The 22,152-nt window shown below is 39.3% G+C and overlaps 1 protein-coding gene across 1 annotated transcript in view; it reads left to right on the forward strand.

The window, feature by feature from the left end:
• The window catches only part of CAPN7 (calpain 7), a 49,257-nt gene that overhangs the window by 20,845 nt on the left and 6,260 nt on the right, over nucleotides 1-22,152 (forward strand). The window contains exons 7-16 of the mRNA XM_052636980.1: nucleotides 189-315; nucleotides 1,127-1,212; nucleotides 2,438-2,531; nucleotides 4,261-4,407; nucleotides 6,440-6,546; nucleotides 7,286-7,406; nucleotides 18,475-18,619; nucleotides 18,735-18,834; nucleotides 19,452-19,587; nucleotides 20,173-20,248. Of these exons, the coding sequence (XP_052492940.1) occupies nucleotides 189-315; nucleotides 1,127-1,212; nucleotides 2,438-2,531; nucleotides 4,261-4,407; nucleotides 6,440-6,546; nucleotides 7,286-7,406; nucleotides 18,475-18,619; nucleotides 18,735-18,834; nucleotides 19,452-19,587; nucleotides 20,173-20,248 (1,139 nt within the window). The remainder of the gene's footprint in view (nucleotides 1-188; nucleotides 316-1,126; nucleotides 1,213-2,437; nucleotides 2,532-4,260; nucleotides 4,408-6,439; nucleotides 6,547-7,285; nucleotides 7,407-18,474; nucleotides 18,620-18,734; nucleotides 18,835-19,451; nucleotides 19,588-20,172; nucleotides 20,249-22,152) is intronic.

Raw genomic sequence — 22,152 nt, forward strand, 5'->3', positions numbered from 1 at the left:
CTGTGTACCTTTTTTTTAAGTTGAGGTGGATGATCAGATTGGATTCAAAAGCCAAATTTGACCAGAGAGTTTTTTTAGAATTCACTGTATAGCTGTGATCACTATACCAAAAAAAATTCTCTGGGAAATTTAATCTTAAGTCATTTTTTAAGGTTAATTTTATTATTAAATTTTTATTATCACCTCAGTGATAGATGTGGCAAGTTACCATTATCACCTAAACAAAAAGCTACATTTTCTAAATGGGTACGACCAGAAGACCTCACCAACAATCCTACGATGATTTATACTGTGTCTAGTTTCAGCATAAAGCAGGTAAACATTTATTTTGCATAATTTTATATGAAAAGCTAACATTTTAAAGTAATTTGAATATACATTTGCCCTTTTTTTAGATTTTTATTTATTCAGATTCATTAGTATGATTGGAAAAATTATTCATTTCGCATTTGACTTAGACATACTGAGATATAATAACTCTTGAACAGTTAAATAGATTTTTGTGTACCCTATTGATATATGCTTGCAGATGAGAATAATTGAGAATCTGAATTTTATGCTTGATGAGAGAATAAATAGAAAAGATAAAAAGGTATTGGGCTTATTTAAAACACTTCAGTGGCAGAACAACTCTGTGACTTGATTGTAAACTTTATTAATGACACATTAGCCCTGAAGTCATAGATTTTTTTCACATTAGTATGAAAATAATGCTCCTAAAATACTGTGATTCAAATTTTTTGATGTGCGTATTGATTTTAAATTGTCATATTGTAATTAACCAACTTTTTTTAAATGCTTGTAATTTTTTATTAACCAATTTTTTAAAAATGCTTGTAATTGTTTGTCATTAAAAAGTGTAATTCAATTGAATATGCTTTTATTCATTAAGAATACATCATGCATATTTAATTACTCTAAAGTAACTTAATTGAAATACTTGTTTTTCCGGGGATTTGTACAAACAAAATATGTGTTGGCACTATGGCATTTCTATTTATTATTTTCCTATTCGAGCAGCACTCAAGATATTTAGTATAAAAAGGCTCTAGATACAGTCCTTAAGTATCGTGGTAATGTTGAAATTGCATGAGTAAATGGGTGTATTAATAATTCTTATTAACAGACAATAGTATCAGATTGTTCTTTTGTGGCATCACTGGCTATCAGTGCAGCTTATGAGAGACGATTTAATAAGAAGTTGATTACAAGGTAAGATTTTATATTTGTCCCTTTACCCCTTTTCATGGAATTGTCTCTTACTTGGAAATAGAAGCTTAGGTTTTGTCTGCACAGAAAGGGCATATCACTTAGCACTGTTACGGCCTTTGTGTGTCAAGCAGATGGTTTGGGAGTGTGGAGGGATTTGCGAAGACGATCTAAGAACATATGCACATATAGTTAGAATAATATAAATGAAATAAATGAGATTGGTCAAATTAAAACCATATCATATTTATAATTTGACTGTACTATATAGTAGCCACAAGTCACATGTGGATATTACACACTTGAAGTGAGCTAGTCTGAATTTGGACAGGCTATAAGTGTGAAATGGATCAGAGTTTGAAAACTTAACACAGAAAAAAAATCTACTGAAAAATGTCTCAAATTTTTACATCATTTATTGAGATAATGTTTTTAATGGGTTACATAAGACATTAATATAAAACATATATAATACAGCATATAGGTCTGTAATATAGTATAACATAATATATATATAACATTTTTGTTGGCTAGAACAATGTACTGAAATGTTACTATGAAATACTTTTTCTTTCAATTTTTGGAAGTTTTATTAGCTTAAAATTATTCATTATAAAAATTAAGCATTATAATTTTTTTGTACAGCTTTTCCTGAGTTGTTTTTGTTATGTTAAGTCCTGAAAGAACAAAGGTAAATAGATACAGACCTTAGTTTCAAGTCATTTGCCATCTTGGATAAACAGAGCTTGTAAATAAATCTTATGCAGTTTGAGAAAGAAAATTGATATTGATAGTTTCTATGAGTATCTTACTAGATAATTTTATCTGTCTATTTATCTAACTTTATCTGTCAGAGTTACAGTTTCTTTAGTTGTGGTTAACTGAAATGGTCTCTTTATGTTTTAGAGCCAATAGTAGATTATTTTAACTAGTTTAAAATATATCCACTTACTAGAAAATTTATTAGAGGATATAATTAAAAAGAGCATTTTTCAGAATATTATGAAATGTATGATCTCATAAGATACTGTCTTCATTTATTTATATTAAATAAAAACTTTGAGGTGAAATTCTTTTTCCATTACAGGTCTATTATAGACAAATATTCTTACATTTATTTTTGTAAAATTACTAAGACAATAGCATATGTCTAAATAAAATTAATATTCTGCATAGTTTATATTGAATATTAATGTTGGTATTTCACCATTTCTCTCCCTTACTAAAGCATAATTTACCCTCAGAATAAGGATGGTGAGCCAGAGTACAATCCTTGTGGAAAGTATATGGTAAAACTTCACCTCAATGGTGTCCCCAGAAAGGTGAATAACGTTTCTCTCCATATCAACCCCTTCTCTCTTCCCTACCTTTGAATCTTGAGTACAGTCATTAAGAAATGTTATTTATGTAAACATTTAAAAAGTCAGTTTAGTTTATTTTGACTCTGTGATATTATATATATTACTACCAATAACATCATCAATAATAATTAAAAATAAAAAATCATGGCAGGCATAAAGTCTTTTAAAAAATGAGTTTGGAAAAATTTATAGAAAGCTCCAAGAAGTAGCATTGAGCTAATGATTGCTTATGCTTAAAATGAATTTTAATCTGGTGGTCATTAATTACCTTTTTGATTAAAAAGATATCAGACACAGTGTGTCCGTTAGACAGTCCATTAGAACAGTTTGTGTGTGTAAATCGAGATGTAAGACACCTTTAATATTGTTTTCCTTTGTGAAATATGTACATAGTTTTAAATTGCAAATCTTTCTTTAAGGATTCTGAACCATGTTGTAAGGGCCTTGTATTGTTAGGATTCTCTAGCTCCTGTCAACTCATTAAGTCCAAGGATCAACATTAGTGTCACTTGGGAATTTTGGGGGGCTTCCCAGGTGGTGCTAGTGGTAAAGAACTCACCTGCCAATTTAGGAGACATAAGAGACATGGGTTTGATTATCTGGGTCGGGAAGATCTGTGGAGGAGGGCATGGCAACCCATTCAATTATTTTTGCCTGAAGAGTCCCATGGACAGAGGAGCCCAGGGGGGCTACAGTCCATAGCATTGCAAACAGTCGGACACGACTGAAGTGACTTAGCATTCACGCACAAAGGAATCTGTTAGAATTTCTGAACTTGGGCCTCATCCTGGACCTGCTGAATCAGAATACGCATTTAAACAAGATTCCATACTGATTCTAGTGTGGGAAGCTTAGAAGTTACTCTCTAGTTGAATAAGAATCAAACTTTAGGGTGCACAGAATCATTTGGAGTGCTTGTTAAAAAAGATTCCTGGGCTCTACCCCCAAAGCATCTGATTCAGTAGGTTTGCAGAAGGGCTAGAATTTGCGTATCTAACAGGTTTCTAGGTGATGGTGGTGATGCTGTCTGAGAACAACCTTTCAGAATGACTGCTCTAGCTAATTTCTTAAAGACTAAACAGAATTATTGAGAATGGTTTTTCTGAACTATAATTTGTAAATAGTCTCTGGTTTAAAGAATCTTTCAAAATGCAGTTGCATAGTTTTTCTATTAATAAATCAAAATTCTTTTTATCCTCTTATTTCCCAAATCACTCTATAATGTGAATTAGAGGCTGCATGTTTGTGGTGATTACTTCTATGCTTCTGTATTATTTAAATGTATTAGTTAGCCATAATGTTTTACTACTAAGTATAGCATGAATCTTTTTGCAGATTTAGGGTACTATTGTTATTTACCTTAATAGTGAGAGGCCCTTTTGTAAATTATTTTAGATATAAAGTACATTTCTAGAATCCGTAATAATTTTGTTGGTAGATCCATAACATTTTCCAACCAATTAGCTCCAAGTTAATACCTGAGAGGGAGATTAAATTGTAAACCTTAAGAAAGGCATCACAAAACATTTTATAATTGATCAGTTTCCAGAAATATGAAACTACCATTATCTTAGTAATTGACATAGCATGCCTTTTATTTTATCAGTATAAGAGGTATGTAAGTTTTTTGATAAAAAAGGGTTTAAGATATTTTGTACCACCCAAGGAAACTAATGTTCTCTTTCTCCAGGTGATAATTGATGACCAGTTACCTGTTGATCACAAAGGAGAATTGCTCTGTTCCTATTCTAACAACAAAAGTGAATTATGGGTTTCTCTCATAGAAAAGGCATACATGAAGGTCATGGGAGGATATGATTTCCCAGGATCCAATTCAGTAAGTAAGAAGGTGATCCAGACACGGGCTTATGCTACCTAATATGATTATTCTCAGTTTGAAAGATTGTAGATGATGTATTTGGCTTAAATGAAAACATTATCAGCCCCTGAAAAATATTGATCAGTAGTTATTATGGGAGTGCATGTTTTGTTTTACAAGATTATTTGCATGTTGTATAGATTTAGTATTCAGGAAAGCCTAAAGTGTATGTGTCTACTGTTCTGGTTGGATACAGGGCCAAATAAATGTAGTGTACCTTTCCAAAGAACCCTCTGCAAATCTAAGGGATGAGTCATATTGTCATCCTTCTGTGTTGTTTTTTTTTTTTTTTTGTAATAAATTCAGGCTCAAGGACTTTGGGGTTAGTTTATCCCAACCTTAGCACAACTTTATCTGTAAAATCAAGGTATCTTGATTTTAGTGTTCACTACAGTGTCCTTTAGTTGTCAACTACAGCCTTACACGAGAAATTATTCAGACTAGCATGACTTTAAATTATAACACTTATCAGCCTGTAGCCTTAGAAAAGGTGTTTACCCTTTCTTAGCTTCTTTGCTTGTCTGTAACATGAGGATAATACCCACCTCTCAAAAACTGTAAAGGTTAAATAAGGTAAATATATGCAAATCACCTGTTACTCATACCTGGTTAGTATACTAGCCCAGTGCCTGGCCTCCTGCTGCTGCTGCTACTTAATAATGCTAGTCAAAGAATGTATAGGTCATAGTTAAAGGTTCAGTTCAGTTCAGTTGCTCAGTCGTGTCCGACTCTTTGCGACCCCATGAATCACAGCATGCCAGGCCTCCCTGTCCATCACCAACTCCCGGAATTCACTCAGACTCATGTCCATCGAGTCCGTGATGCCATCCAGCCATCTCATCCTCTGTCGTGCCCTTCTCCTCCTGCCCCCAATCCCTCCCAGCATCAGAGTCTTTTCCAGTGAGTCAACTCTTTGCATGAGGTGGCCAAAGTATTGGAGTTTCAGCTTCAGCATCATTCCTTCCAAAGAACACCCAGGATTGATCTCCTTTAGAATGGACTGGTTGGATCTCCTTGCAGTCCAAGGGACTCTAAAAAGTCTTCTCCAACACCACAGTTCAAAAGCATCAGTTCTTCGGCACTCAGCTTTCTTCACAGTCCAACTCTCACATCCATACATGACTGCTGGAAAAACCATAGCCTTAAAGGTAGAAGGATGTTAAAAAATTTCTTCCCAGTCTCCATGTTCAATTGCTCTGTCCTTCAAATGCTTCCCTGGTGGCTCAGATGGTAAAGCATCTGCCTACAAGGCGGGAGACCTGGGTTCAATCCCTAGGTTGGGAAGATCCCCTGGAGAAGGAAATGGCAACCCACTCCACTGTTCTTGCCTGGAGAATCCCATGAATGGAAGAGCCTGGTGCGCTACAGTCCATGGGGTCACAAAGAGTCGGACATGACTGAGCGACTTCACTTTCGCTTTCAAATATTTTTAGTTTAGCTTTCTAATCCATTGCCTGTTGATTTACAGAATCAGCTTAGAGAGGGAATGAGCATAAATGCAACTGTCATCATCATCATCAAAGCAGTTTTTTCTATTAAATGTTTTGAGTTCTCATCAGATACATCAGTAAATGTATTCTGGAAAAGCAGCGGAGAGTGTGAGGAAAAGACAGGTTTGTGCTTAAATCCAGGTGGGAATTTGAGTTAAGTAAGAGGTTTATTTTTCTGAAGAAGGAAAATGCAACGCACCCAATAGTAAAAGGTTTATTATCCCTGGAGAGGGAAATAGCGACCCACTCCAGTATTTTTGCCTGGAAAATCCCGTGGACCGAGGAGCCTGGCGGGCTACAGTCCACAGGGTCGCAAAGAGTCGGACACGTCTGAGCACACACATACAAGAGATTCATACAGATAGAAAAAACTTACTGCCTTCTGAATTATTCCTATCAGAATCATCGTATCAGATCAGTGAGATTTAATAGCATACCCTGGGGACTTATTTAAGATCCTGAAAACCACAGTGACAGTCCTGACTGGGTTTATGTTGCAGAACATTGATCTTCATGCCCTGACTGGGTGGATACCAGAAAGGATCGCCATGCATTCAGACAGCCAGACTTTCAGCAAGGATAATTCTTTCCGAATGCTTTACCAAAGGTAAACACTTCTCTCTCTCTCTTTTGTACTAAAAGAGGCCATTTAAAAACTTCATGTCTTGTTGAGAATGGATACTGCAGAGGCTGTCCTTCTCAGTTATTAGGGAAGTTGTGTTTTTAGACTATTCACTTGATGCACTCGCTCCAGCCAGCCCTCAGTGACGCTTGCGGTTAATCCCGATGGTAGATAATCCCAAACATTTGGATAAAGGAATATTGGGAAGACTATTTTGTACTTCCTGAGTACTTACCAATTTGAAGGAAGGTGGGAAAAGAGGAGGGTGAGAACATAAAGATAGCTTAAGCCTTAAATGGATCATCCATGTGAAGAGCTGGAAAACTGTCTGTACAGTAATACACATTCAGTCTTGAAACCAGAAAGCTCAGTGATTTGACGAATAAAATTACACAGCTTTGGGGAAAATGCATTTGGTATTTTCCATCTTCACCTTTGTTTGTAAGTCATTTGAAAATTTAGCATTTATTTTTCTTCAGTGATAGGTTTCTGAGAATTAGTTTGTCTAAAACTGAGAGGGAAAAGAAATGAATGTGATAGTTTTTTCTGATTTGCTATAAAATAAAAATGTACTTCTCTGGTGGGTGTTGAAAATAGCCTGTTTTAGAAAAGATTTCCACTTGGTGGAAATTTTGATGTAAACCACAAGATGAAAGGAAAGATGGTGTAATCTGAGGTCCGGATGTGTTTACCCCTGGTTGTTGATCTGTTGGGCCCATTCCAGATTTCACAAAGGAGATGTCCTCATCACTGCGTCCACTGGAGTGATGACCGAGGCTGAAGGCGAGAAGTGGGGCCTGGTCCCCACACACGCATACGCTGTGCTGGACATCAGAGAATTCAAGGTTCCGCCTCACATTTCATTTCCCTTGCTTTTCTTGTTTGCTAGTAAGACATTGGAAGCATTCCAAATAACATATGAGCTTTTTAAATACTGATAAGTCAAGATTTAGACCGAGTGTGAAAACCATTCTGCCTGTTACATTAAACTTGACCTCTACCTCTCCCATTGGAGACGATGAATAAAAAGGTGGGAAATGTAAAGACAGTGGCAGTACAGATGTTGACAACGGAACGGGAACGCTGTACGCCTCTTTTTTTTTAGGGTTGAGGTGAACACATGTCCCTCGAGGCTCTGGGCTGTCTGTTGGCTTTGGGGCTCAGACACAGTGTCAGACGGTAGAGCCTTCAGTGAATACTTGTGCCCGGACGAAAAATAAGAGGATACCTATGAATAAGGAACATGCCAGTGGGTTTGCATGTGTCATCCTAGCAGCCCTTGCTCTAGGAGGCCTTTTTCAGACCCTTTCTCTGTGTTCTGATATTGGCACATTGACTTTATTACTTCTCGTGTTATTGGTTAGTTTTTTTCATGGAAAAATATGTCTGTACGATAGATTAGAAAATATAAACATCATTAAGGAAAGAGCTCTCTTTCCCTGATGGTATAGAAACTAAGCTGTCTAGTTACTGAAAAGTTTAACTAGCTGTATAGTCAGTTTTCCTGCTTAAACTTACAGAAAGAAGTAGTGATCAGTCACCAAGAACAGGGTACTACCGTGTTTTTAAATTGATTTTCTCATGTGGCGCATGGAACTATATGAATCATGAAGGCAGTAGGGATGTGTTACAACATTTAAAAATTTATGGTCTTAAAGCCACTGCTGTACCACTAACCATCCTGTATAGAATTGTCTCTCTCTTTAAAAGTGGTGTAAAAATTGACTGCATAACGAAAAAAAATTTTTTAATTTATGTGAAATAAACTGAAATATCTGTGTTTGTTTAGGAATGTATCTTGCCACAAAAACCAAGTAAAACATTGGGAATAACAGTTGCTATTATTTAATAATAATTTTACTGTTAGAATATCCTTTGAAATAGATGTTAATGAATGTGTCTGGCAAGAGATTTAAATTTAGACAATGAAACAGTATGAAAGTAAGCTTGAATGTGAGGAAAATTTCTGTAAAGATACATCATTTACTTCAAGCAATAAGTATTTGTTCTGATTGTTTAGGAGAAACTGGGAAAATAACATATTTAAGAGAAAATCAGGTACCTGTGGTTTGACTTGAAAACAAAGCATTAAAAAGTTATTGAATCTCGGTGAAGTAAGCTTCTCAAATAATAGCCTTGTTAAGAATCAGTAGCGTTATTCACACAGTATCAATTTGGCGTGTCGGTTATTGTATAATGATAAAGGTTGCTTGTGGTTTTTATACTTTATTTTAAATCGAGGTGTGATAGATGTGCAGCCCTGGGTGGTGGAGAGCACGGTGATGTGATGGTTCCATACATCACAAAACAGTCGCCACAGTCAGTCACCATCTGTCCCCGTGCGAAGTCATCATGGTGTTATTGACTGTAGCCCTGGTGCTGAACATTTCATCCCCACAGCCTGTTTATTTTGTAGCTGGCCGTTTGTGCCTCTTTGTCTGCCTCGCCTGTTTTACTCACGACCCCCTCTCCCCATCCCACTCAGGCAGCCGCCTGTTTTTCTCCTGTATCTGTGAATCTGTTTCTATACTCTTTGCTCACTGGTTTTGTTTTATAGATTCTACACATAAGTGAAATCATACAGTATTTTTCTTTCTCTAACAGTTTCACTTAGCATTATACCCCCAAGATCCAAGACAAACGGCAAGATTTCATTCTTTTTTAATGGCTAACATTTCATCGTGTATATGTCTACCAGTTCTTTTTCTTTATCCATTCATCCATCAGTGGACACTTAAGTTGTTTCCGTATCTTGGCTCTTGTATATAATGTTGCAGTGAACGTTGGTGTGCATTTGTGTTTTTCAGATTAGTGTTTTTATTTTCTATGGACAAATGCCCAGAAGTGAAATAGCTTGATCATATGGCAGTTCTGGTTTTAATTTTTTGGGGGAGGTCCCCATACTGTTTTCATAATGCCTACACCCATTTCACATTCCCACCGAAAGTGCATTTCTTTACATCCTTGCCAACATTTGTTATTTATTGTCTTTTTTACTGTAGCTGTTCTGACAGGTATAAAATGATATCCCATTGTGGTTTTCATTTACATTTTCCTGATTAGTGATGTTGAGTATCTTTTCATATATGTGTTGGCCATCTGTGTATCTTCTTTGGAAAAAATGAATGTGCAAGTCCTTTGCCCATATTTAAAATTAGGTTCTATTTTTCTCATGTTGAGCTGTATGAATTCTTTGTATGTTTTGGATATTATCCCCTTATCAGATATATTATTTGCAAATATTTTCTCCCATTCAGTAGGTGGCCTTTTTATTTTATTGATAATTTCCTTCACCTTGCAAAGTTTTGTAGTTTGATGTAACATTATTTGTTTGTTTTTGCTTTTGTTTCCCTTGTCTGAGGACACAGATATAAAAATGCTTCCAAGGACCATACTGCTTATGTCTTCCTCTAGGAGTTTAATGGTTTCAGGACTTAGGTTGAAGTCTTTAAATCCATTTTGAGTTTATTTTTGTATATGGTGTAAGATATTGTTCCTGCTCCTTTTTTTTAACATGTAACTGTCCAGGTTTCCTAACACTATTTATTGAAGAAACTTTCTTTACCTCTGTGTATTTTTGACTCCTTTGTCATAAGTTAATTATAAGTATGGGTTTATCTCTGGGCTCAGTACTGTTGCATTGATATATGTGCCTGTTTTTGTGCCAGTACCATATTGTTTGGAGTACTGTAGCTTTGTAGTACGGTTTGAAATCAGAGAATTGTGAGACTTCATAGCTTTGTTTTTCTTTCTCAAGATTGTTTTGGCTCTTTGGGGTCTTTTTTGTTTCTGTACCAGTTTTAGTTATTTGTTCTAGTTCTGGGGGAATTGTCGTTGGTATTTCAGCAGGGATTGTAGTGAATCTGTAGGCTGCCTTGGGTTGTGTGGGCACTTTAACAACATTAGTTCTTCAGTCTGAGCATGATGTGGCCTCCCATTTGTTTGTGTCATCTTTCATTTCTTGCATCCGTGTCTCACAGTTTTCAGAGTGTAGGTCTTTCCCTTCCGTTTTGTTCCTCGATACTTTATTATTTTTCTTGCGATTGGAAATGAAGCTATTTTCTTAATTTCCCTGATTGTTGTTAGTGTATAGAAGCATAACAGATTACTGTATATTAATTTTGTATCCTGTAGCTTTACCAAATTCACTTAGTAGTTCTAATAGTTTTTTGGTGGCATCTTCAGGATTTTCTGTGTATAGTATCATGTCTTGTGCAAACAGTGACAGTTCTGTTTCTTACTTAACAATTTGGGTTCCCTTTCTTTATTTTGCTTGTCTAGTTACTGTGGCTAGGACTCTGAATAAAAGTGGCAGGAGTGGACATCTTATCTTGTTCCTGATCTTAGAGGCGATGTTTTCAGTTTTTCACTGTTCAGTATGAAGTTAGCTGTAGGCTTGTCATATATGGCCTTTATTATGTTATGGTCCCTCTGTACCCACTTTGTTGAGAGTTTTTATCATAAACAGATGTTGAATTTTGTTAAAGCTTCTTCTGCATTTATAGGAATGACCATATGATTTTTATTCTTCAGTTTGCTTATGTGGTGTTACCCCTTGATTGATTTGCAAATGTTGAATTGTCCTTGCATCCATGGGATAAATCCCACTTGATCGTGGTGTATGACCTTTTAATGTATTGTTGGGTTTGGTCTGCTAATATTTTGTTGAGGATTTTTGCATCTTATATTCATCAGTGATACTGGCCTGTGGTTTTCTTTTCGTATGGTATTTTTAGTTTTGGTATCTGAAATGCTGGTCTTTGAGAATGAGTTTGGAAGCATTCCTTCATTTTCAGCTCTTTGGAATACTTTTGAGAAAGATAGATGTTAATTCTTCTTTAAACATTCAATAGAATTCACCCATAAAACTATCTGGTCCTGGACTTTGTTTGTTGAGAGTTTGTAAATTACTGGTTCAACTTCATCACTGGTAGTTGATTGGTTCATGTCTTGTGTTTCTTCCTGATTCCATTTTGAGAAATTGTACGTTTCTAGGAATTTATCCATTTCTTCCAGGTTGTCCATTTTACTGGTGTATAATTGTTTGCAGTAACTTCTTATGATCATTTGTACTTCTGTGATGTCAGTTGTAACTTCTTTCTTATTTCTTATTTGACTTATTTGGGCTGTCTTCCTTGATTAGTTTTATTAAAAATTTGTCAGTTTTGTTTATATTTTCAACAAACCAGGTCTTAGTTTCACTTTTCTTTCTTTCTTTTTTTTTTTTTTAGTTTCTATTTCATTTATTTCTGCTCTCTTCTTTATGATTTCTTTCCTTCTACTAACTTACCGGTTTTGTTGTGTGTTTTTTTTCTAGTTCCTTTAGGTATAAAGTTAGGTGTTTGAGGTTTTTCTTTATTTCTGAGGTAGTCTTATATCACTATAAACTTCCCTTTTAGAATTGCTTTTGCTGATTGTGATTGTTGTGTTTCCATTTTTATTTATCTCAAGATGTTTTTAAATTTCATCTTTGACTTCTTCAGTGACCTATTAGTTGCTTAGCTCCTACATGTTTGTGGTTTTTGCAGTTCTTTCTTGTGGTTGATTTCTAGTCTTGGATTCTTGTGGTCAGAAAAGATGTTTGATGTGGTTTCAGTCTTTTTAAATTTTTTGAGACTTGTTTTGAGGCCTGATGCGTGATTTGTCTTGGAGAATGTTCTATGTGCCCTTGGAAAGGATGTGTATTCTGCTGTTTTGGGATGGGATGTTCTGTAGATATCTATTAAGTCCATTGGGTCTAATGTGTAAGATAAGTGGTTTTCTTAATGATGATTTTTCTGCCTAGGTGATTTATCCATTGATACAAGTGGCGTGTTACTACCTCCTAGTAATATTGTGTTACTGTTCATTTTTCCCATTATGTCTGTTAATATTTGCTTTATGTATTTGGGTGCTCTTATGTTGGATGCATATGTATTTAAAATTGTATCTTTTCTTGGATTGATCCATTGTCTCTTGTTACAGTCTTTGTTTTAAACTCTATTTTGTCTGATACAAAGTATTGTTATCCCAGCTTTCTTTTTGTTTCCATTTACATGGAATACCTTTTTCCATACCCTCACTTGGAGTCTGTGTGTGTCTTTAGATCTGAACTGAGTCTCTGTAGGCAGCATTTATATGGGTCTTGTTTTCTTTATTTTTTTATTATTTATTTTTATTTCCTTTATTCACTGTATGTCTTCTGATTTAGTCTGTTTACATTTAAAGTAATTATTCATAGGTATTTGGTCATCGTTTAGGGTTATTTTTATAGTTTTCTTTGGTTCCTTTCTTCTTTTGTTCTCTTTCATTATAATTGATGACTATCTTTAGTGGATTCCTTCCTTGTCTTTTCTGTGTGTGTCTATTAGAGATTTTTGACTTGTGGTTACCATGAGGTTTGTGTGCTCTATGCTGGGCTCACTCAGTCATGTCTGACTCTCTGTGACCCCAGGGACTGTAGCCTGCCAGGCTCCTCTGTCCGTGGGATTCTCCTGGCAGGAATCCCATAGTGGGGTGCCATTTCCTCCTCCAGGGGATCTTCCTGACCTAGGGATTGAACCCATGTCTCTTATGTCTCCTGAATTGACAAGCAGATTCTTCACTACTAGCGCCACCTGGGAAGCCCCAAGGTGTGCGTATAACAATGCATATGTATCATGCGTGTGTGCATATACATATATTTACATGTGATTATTTTAAGTTCATGTCCTTTTAAGTTCAGATGCGTTCTAACAACTATGCATTTTTACTGACACTGTCCACATTTCATGTTTCTGGCATCACATTTTACATCTTTTTGTTTTATGTATCCCTTCAGTTCAGTTCAGTTGCTCAGTTGTGTCTGACTCTTCGTGACCCCATGGACTGCAGCACACCAGACTTCCCTGTCCATCACCAACTCCCAGAGCTTGCTCAAACTTATGACCATCGAGTCAGTGATGCCATCCAGTCATCTCGACTTCTGTCATCCCGTTCTCCTCCCGCCTTCAGTGTCCCAGCATCAGGGCCTTTTCCAGTGAGTCAGTTCTTCGCATCAGGTGGCCAAAGTATTGGAGTTTCAGCTTTGGAATCAGTCCTTCCAGTGAATATTCAGGATGATTTCCTTTAGGATTAACTGGCTGGATCTCCTTGCAGTCCAAGGGACTCTCAAGAGTCTTCTCCAGCACCACAGTTCAGAAGCATCAATTCTTCGGCGCTCAGCTTTCTTTATAGTCCAACTCTCACATCCATACATGACTACTGAAAAAAAAACATAGCTTTGACTAGACAGACCTTTGTTGGCATGTATGTATCTCTTACCATATTTTTAAGTTATATATGTATCCCTTAACCATACATATTGTGGATATAGACGATTTTGCTGCTTTTATTTATTAACCTTTCTACTAGCTTTATAAGTAATTTATCTACTGGCTTTACTCTGTGTAGTGTTTGTGTGTGTGTGTGTGTGAATTATTCAGTCATGTCTGACTCTTTGTGACCCCATGGACTGTAGCCCACTGGGCTCCCATGTCCATGGAATTCTCCAGGCAGGGCTGCTGGAGTAAGTTGCCATTCCTTCTCCTGGGGGATCTTCCCAACCCAGGGATCGAACCCTGGTCTCCTGCATTGGAGGCAGATTCTTTCCCATCTGAGCCACCAGGGAAGCCCCCTTTATTGTACGCCTACGTTTACCAATAAGATTTTTCCTTTTGTAATTTTCTGGTTATGGCCTTTTCTTTTTCACTCAAGAGATGTGCCTAGAGATGTAAAGTGGGTTTAGTAGGGCTGAACTCTTAGCTTTTGTTTATCTGTGAAACTGTCTTACCTTTTTCTCAAATCTAAATGATAACCTTACTTGGTAGAGTATTCTTGGCTGTAGGCTTTTTTTTCTTTCACTATTTTTAATATATTTTGCCTTTCCCTTCTGACCTGCAAGGTTTATGCTACAAGTCGGCTGATGGTCATATGGGAATTTCCTTGCTCTTCTCTTGCTGATTTTAAGATTTTCTCTTTGCCAGTAATGTTTCCTATTTTAATTGCAGTGTATCTTGGTGTGGACCTTTAAGTTCTCTACCCCTTTCTCTGTTCTCCTTCTCAGACCCCTGTGATGGGAATGATAGGTCAATATGCTTGATGTTGTCCCAGAAGTCTCTTAAAGTATCCTCATTTTTAAAAATGCTTTTCTTTCTCCAGCTAGGGCAGTTCCCGCTTCTCTGTCTCCCATCTCAGTGATCCATTCCTCTGTACCATCTGATCCAGCACTGATTCCTTCTAGTATGTGCTTTTTATTCCCACTATTGTATTCCTCAGCTGCTTGTTTCTTTTTTGTATTCTCTAACTATTTATTAAACATCTCACTGTGTTCATGCATTCTTCTGAATTCACTGAACATCTTAATGATCATTACCTTGAACTCTTTATCAGGTCAATTGCTTAGTTCTTCTTCTGGGGTTTCTTTGTTCCTTCACTGGAGACATTTTCTTCTTTTGCCTCTTTCTGCCTCGTTTTGTTTTTGTTTTTATGTGTTAACTATGTCACTTGTGTTTCTTGGTCTTGGAGAAGTGGAGACGTCCCTGTGGAGGAGACGTTCTGTGGGCCCGGTGGCACGCCCCTCCGCTCAGCCAAGCTCGGTGCCCGAGCAGTGCCCTCTACGAGTTGCATGGGCCCCTCTGAGGGGCTGACTACCATGAGCCCAGTTGGATGCCAGGCTCTGCCTCACACACAGTCTGCCAGCCACGGGTGGGCACAGTCAGGTCCCAGAGCAGCTGTCTGAGCAGCCCGGGGGAGGCCTAGAGCTGGTGCTGGCGTGTTGATGGGTCGGGCTGTGTCCCACGATTAAGGCACTTTGGAGCGTGTGAAGATGGAGTGAAGTGTGGCCTGGTGATGGGTTTCTTTACCGTGATAATGTTCACATTCACATCAAAATGCTATGAAAATTACTGAGCAGTAACACAACCAGCCTGAGCAGGCTTGTCACATGATGGAATTGGCTCCGGCTTCCTTTTGAAAGGTTGCTGCTGTGAGCCCCATGTTATGCCGGAATTCATGATCTCCGGAGGAGAGGATTTCGATCCAAGTTCAGAGATGAAGCATGACTACCTGGAGCTTTTGGTATAGCAGAGTTTTATTAAAGTATAATAGAGGCAGAGATAGCTTCTGACAGACCTCAGAAGGGGACAGAAAGAGTGCTGGTTTTTAGCGAGCTGTTTTATGTCTCTTAGCCAGCCGTTAATCAGACAAGAGAGACTTCTCAAGGCTGAGGGAGTTTCACCAGGCCCCTCTCCCACAATACGCATTTTTGAGATAGGATGGCAGAGGTGTGTCATCCCCTGGCCATAAATCAATTGACAGGAATACTGGTTTATTGAGCCATCATCAGCCCAAGGTTTGAGAAAAGGAAAAAAGTTAGTCTTAGGTGGAACTATCCTGAAGAAAGGCAGTTTCCAAAGCAAACACATAGTTTCATGGCTAGCTTAGAAACATTTCCATGAGAAAAACATTGGTTAGCTCAAGGCAGAACCAGGTGCCCTCAACACAGAATTAGAAGACGCCTCTTAATTTTGTGCAGAGAAGGAGAAGAGCTCTGCCCCTCGCAGTTTACTTCCTCCCGCCGCCGGGGCCCCGGCCTCCCTGCCTGTCGCCCTCTCCTTTGTCTACGTGGTCTCTTGGTAGTCAGGGTTGATCTCTTCCGAAAGGCTTCATCATCTGTGTTAGCATTTACGGGGCTTTCTTTATGATCTTTGGGTACAGATTGGAAGAATTCCCTGGGTTCATCATTTTTATGTGATTTGTGCTATCAGTTTTGAGATACCTTTTCTATTTCAAAATCCTTCCCTATTGATCCATTCAGGCTTTTTTCTCTAGAGCTCGTTCATGCCGATGTGCCTCCTCTTTGACTAAAGCTGCTCGCAATGTTACATCATTTGTGACTTTCTTTACTTAGTGATACTTTCATATTAATACTTGAGTGAAAGTGTTATCCTTTTGTTTGACTGCCTCAAACCTCGTATGTATTTTACGATCTTCACTTCAGTCTCAGTTATCCTTGTTTGAGCAATATTTTTGTCTCCTTGGGGTAATATTCCACAGTCTGTTTTGATGGTACATCTCCATTTTAAGCTGCTGTCTTTAAATTCAGACAAATCTTCCCAAGGGATCCCTGAGGCTTTTCCTTTGCTGCCACTTGGAAGTACCTGGACATGGAATGTTTCATCGTAAACCTGATTACTTTCTTAGTTCTCTAGCATTTATTCCCCCATTCAGGTTCCTCTAAATTGCTGGTTTTCTATCCAAACAAAATTTGCAGCTGTGCCTTCTTGCCCTTGAATGTCAGTGATACCTGGGACCTTCCTCTGAAGCTTAGCAGCAGTTCCTGTTTATACTTTTTACTCCTTTATACTCCTTACGTTAAAGAGTGATGAAGTCCTGAAATAAAGAGATGTCCTGCTCATGTAGAAATAGGTTTCATGCGTCAGAAAGGAGCTCAGCGTTTGTTGGCTGGTGTGTGGCAGGGGCAGGTGAGGCACAAATGATACAGAAGAGACTAAGAACAGAAATGGTGCTGATGAGCTTCCCGGGAATGCGGCCTTAGAGAAATTAGTTTGATTTATGTCCAAAAATCACATCTATCCCAGGCCATGATTTGCCACGTTTAAAATGGCAAAGAAATGTGTGTATGTGTGTGTGTTTTTAAATATCTTCCAAATTGTTTGGTTTGTGACATCATTAGAAAAAGAATACAAGTTTCTAAGTTGACTCCTTGAAATAAGACAGATCTTTTGGATTTACACGCTCTTTTGTTCTTCTGAGTCAATATGATCAACTCTGTAGACACACCCAGTATTTATTGAGTGTATATGGTGTTCTGTAAACTCAGTAGAGACTTCTGAAACAGGATAATAATGTTAACCATTTCAAGGATTTTTTATAGTCGCATTGGGGAGACGAGACTCCTGCATTAGAAGTAGGAAATGATGCAAGATAGGATATTGTTTGTTGTAAACTAACGTAATACAGATTGTTAGCCCTGTGAACTTTAAAGAAGAGGTAGCAATTAAAATGAGAAGGGGCTTCCCTGGTGGCCTCAGTGGTACAGAGTCCGCCTGCCAGTGCAGGAGACGCAGGTCTGACCCCTGGTCTGGGGAGAGGCTGCATGCCACGGGGCAGCTCCTGCGCCGCAGCTACTGCACTTGTGCTGTGGGGCCTGGAAACGCAGCAGCTGAGCCCACACACTGCGACTGTGGAAGCCCCCGCGCTCCAGAGCTCGAGCTCTGCACCAGGAGAAGCCCCCACCGTGAGAGGCCGTGCACTGTGCCTGGAGAGCAGCGCCCCCTTGCCAGAGCCGGAGAAGGCCTGTGTGCAGAGGAAGGTGCTAAAGAGCATCCGAAAGCAGAGCAGTCTGAGGGGACCTGAGGGCCCGCCAGGAGCAGGGCAGCGTGAGCAGAGGCGTTCAGTGTGGGGACTGAGTGCGGGCCGCTGGCGGGCTGAGAGCAGGCCCGGGGAGAGCCAGGCGTGGGGGCGGGGCCCTGGGAACCGGCAGGCCAGAGCAGAGGAGGCCTTGAGAGGACAGGAGACACCTCACGCTCTAGGGCAGCCTGGCCCAGAGGCACTTCCTGCCCGGATGAAACGTTCTGTGCCCGTGCTGTGTGATATCTAGCTCCCAGGACGCTTGGTCCTTGAGCTCTTGAAATGTGACTGCTGTGACTAAGGAGCTGATTTGTAAACTTAATTATATATGACCACGAGTGAGTAGTGATTACGTATGGATAGCGTAGCTCTAGAGATAGGTAGCCGTTTACAGCTTCTGATCGGATATGGGACTCAATCAAATGCTGATTCAAGAATAGTAATTTCAGATTCAAACTGCATCCTCACTTGGAGAATGATATAACTAATAAAAATGTGGTAAAACTGTTTTGTAACTTTGTTATCTCCTGGCTTTTTTAATAGGGGCTGCGATTTATCCAACTGAAAAATCCTTGGAGTCATTTACGTTGGAAAGGAAGATACAGTGAAAATGATGTAAAAAACTGGACCCCAGAATTGCAAAAGTACTTAAACTTTGATCCTCGAACAGCTCAGAAAATAGACAATGGTAAATAACTTTTTAGTCTAATAATACGTGTTTAACATGCTTTACCAGTGTAAAATGTACTCAGCTGATGAGTCAGTCAGGTCTTTTCAGACTAACAAAGACGTCTAATTTTTAGGGATATTTTGGATTTCGTGGGATGATCTCTGCCAGTATTATGATGTAATTTACTTGAGTTGGAATCCAGGTCTTTTTAAAGAATCAACATGTATTCACAGGTAACTTTTTTGCACATTTCAGAATATGCTTCATAGTAGTGTCCCTTTTTTCATTTAAAATGAAATTATTTGGGAAGACTAGTATTCTCTTGTTTTATCATGCCCATAGAGGGCTTCCCTAGTAGCCGAGCTAGCAAGGAACCTGCCTGCCATGCAGGAGACCCCGGTTCATTTCCCGGGTTGGGAAGACCCGCTGGAGATGGGATTGGTTACCCACTCGGGTGTTCCTGGGCTTCCCTGGGGGCTCAGCTGGTAAAGAATCTGCCCGCAGTGTGGGAGACCTGGGTTCCATCCCTGGGTTGGGAAGAGCCCCTGGAGGAGGGCATGGCAACCTACTCCAGTGTTCTTGCCTGGAGAATCCCCGTGGACAGAGGAGCCTGGCGGGCTGCAGTCCGTGGGGTCGCAGCGAGGCGGACCCAACTGAGCGACTAAGCACACCGCATGCATAGAGAACTGCCATGTAATAGTCACTCTTCGTATGCTTCTTGATTGCGCCAAAAGAAAACAAGGAAACCTTATAACCTGATTGTATTCGAAGCCAAACTTTTTAAAATAGCGTCTCAGCTTAGCTCTGTGAGAAGTTTAACTGCGACCTCCTTGCTGATGTTGTCTCTTAGTACTTGGGACGCTAAGCAAGGACCGGTGAAGGACGCCTACAGCCTGGCCAACAACCCCCAGTACAAGTTGGAGGTGCAGTGTCCACAGGGGGGCGCCGCGGTCTGGGTTTTGCTTAGTAGGCACATAACGGACAAGGTACTGGTACCCTCCTTACATCCCATCCCACGCAGACATTCTTTCAAACACAGTTAGATCAACGTGAGCGAGATGCGCAACTTGGCCACCAGCCTGTTTCCTTTATATGGGTGGCTCGAAAACAGTGTTTCCTTAGATAAATGAACGTTTTCCTCTAAGGAAATTGATAATTTACAATTATACACTTCAAATCTCTTTCAGAAATCATGTATGAAGAACAGCAAGAGGGGGTCTGTGCTTTCTAGTGAGAGTTTTAGTGTTGATTATATATGCTTTAGATCTTAAGAATATTAACATAAAAATATGCTAAAGGGGTTTTGGAAATGCTGATGCATTAGGCCTGGTTTTATAAAGGGTAACCATAAGTTTAATGGTTTTTAGAGTGTTTTTGTAGTACATTGCTTCATACAGCATGCTCATCTACTGAAATTACAGTTTAATTGACATATTTTATAACACTAAATGGAAATGCTCTTAAACTTAGAAATAATCTCCTCCTCCCCTCCTCGCCTACACACACACACACACACACAGGAACATAGTGAGTCGATTTTCCTAACCATATTGAATTCTTTGTGCTTTTAGGATGATTTTGCAAATAATCGAGAATTTATCACAATGGTTGTATACAAGACTGATGGGAAAAAAGTTTATTACCCAGGTATGTTTAGTAAACAGACATGCAAACAAACACTAAAATTCTATTTGTGTGGTTAATTTGAAAAATGACAAATTTTATGTAGGTAATACAAATAAATTAATAATTATGCTGATAAGACTAATAGAAACCGCTCACCCAGATGTGTGGCTATTTATGCTACTTGCGTGTGTTATTTTTTTAAATTTAGAGACCTCAGGAATTTGGAATTTCTGCACTCTCGCACATTGCTGTCAGAGCTTTATTTCTAAAATTTAAATCCTATCTTTTTCTCTGATCAGAAAATCTGTGGTTTTCTGTGGACTCTTGGATAAGGTCCAGGCTCTTGAGTGAGATGTCTGAGGCTTTTTATACTCTGGCCTTCTCCATAAGGCACCCTCGGCGCAGGTCTGGCTGCTCCTGAGTACATCATGCCCGTGTTGCCCTCCTCTCTCTCAGTTCTTCCACCAAGAGTCTCTTCTCCCTGGCCTCTTCCCGCATATTCCTTTTCCTCTCTTCTTTATAATGAATGTGGTTAAGATCCAGTTTATGTTATTTCCTCTGTGATAACCTTCCTGCCAGATACAGTGGATCTTCCCCTAAGGCATTGACTTACTGTGGTGAGACCATTTTGCTTCCACGTCAAAAGAAAATTTTTTATCATTTACTGCATGGTAGGAACTACTGGTTTATATTCTAGTTTGGGAGACAGAAAAAAAAGCTTAATACTGACACCTGTGTAGAAAGAGGTAACAGGGTGTTCATGACTGCTTGTTCACTTTGGTTGGGTGGCCGTGGAAGGCCTTTTGAGAAGGAGGAAGAGAAACTCTGAATGACGAACAGGAGTCAGTTGTGCAAAGACAGAGGTTAAGAGCATCGCAAGCAGAGGGAACAGCCAGTGCAAGGACCCTAACACGGGCCAAGCATGGATGTTTTCTGGGAAGAGAAGGAAGACCCGGAGGCCTGGGCAGTGTGATGTCAGAAGTGGTCAGATGTATGCAGGCCTAGATCACGTGAGGTTCCGTCCGCCCAGCCCAGGAAAGGGTCGGAATTTTGCTCCAAGCATGATGGAAATCTTTGGAGGGTCTCAGGAAAATGACATTATCTCATGTGTGTATGTGTTTTGTTTTTAAGAAAATTCTTTGTAGAATATATTTGAGGGGACAAAAAATGGAAGCAGAGAACCCAATTAGGTGATTTTTATTTTTGTGAGAAGCGACGGTGGTTTGAACTTGTGGTGGTAAAGTGGGGATGAGGAGGGGATAGGTTTGCATTTGGTTAGGATTGTCAGGACTTGCTGGGTTAGTGGGGAGTGGCAGGAGTCCAGGACGACACCTGTATTTTTGGCCTGAGAAGCAGAAAGGTGTAACGTTGACTGCGGTGCGGGAGCCAGGCAGGGAGCAGATCTGCTGTGGAGTGGAGCAGAAGTTAACTTTGGGTCTCGTTAAATTTGAGATCCCTGTTAGCTCTCCCGTTGCTGTAACCTACTGAGATTAGATTAGAGACAGGTGGGCTTAGCGGCCCGGCAGCATCTTTGACCTTGACAGGGACAGAGTGGCCACAGGTGGGCTGGGATCCCAGGGGAAAGGATCGGGCGTGCCTGAGGTGAGGCTCTCTCAAGAAGGCCATGTGGAGGAGCAGGCGCGGATGGCTAAGGGGTCAGAAGTGGTTTTGTCGAGTTCCATTTTGCTTGATCTTAGGAAAAGGTGGCCTTCTTCCGCTGCACCGAGAGTATCCTGAGGTTCTCTGGGGTGGGCACGACACACAGTCAGTCCAGTAATAAACATCAAGTTAAACAAGCCACATTTTCCATGTTGGTCATTATACATCCAAAACACAAAGGTTGTGAGTTACAATCCTAGCGTTAACGTGTTACACGGCTTTGGAATTTCAAAGAACTTGTTACTCTTTGTGCTTGGATTTTTAAA

Source organism: Budorcas taxicolor, chromosome 1 (genome assembly GCF_023091745.1).
Source record: "Budorcas taxicolor isolate Tak-1 chromosome 1, Takin1.1, whole genome shotgun sequence".
Taxonomy (NCBI): Eukaryota; Metazoa; Chordata; class Mammalia; order Artiodactyla; family Bovidae; genus Budorcas; species Budorcas taxicolor.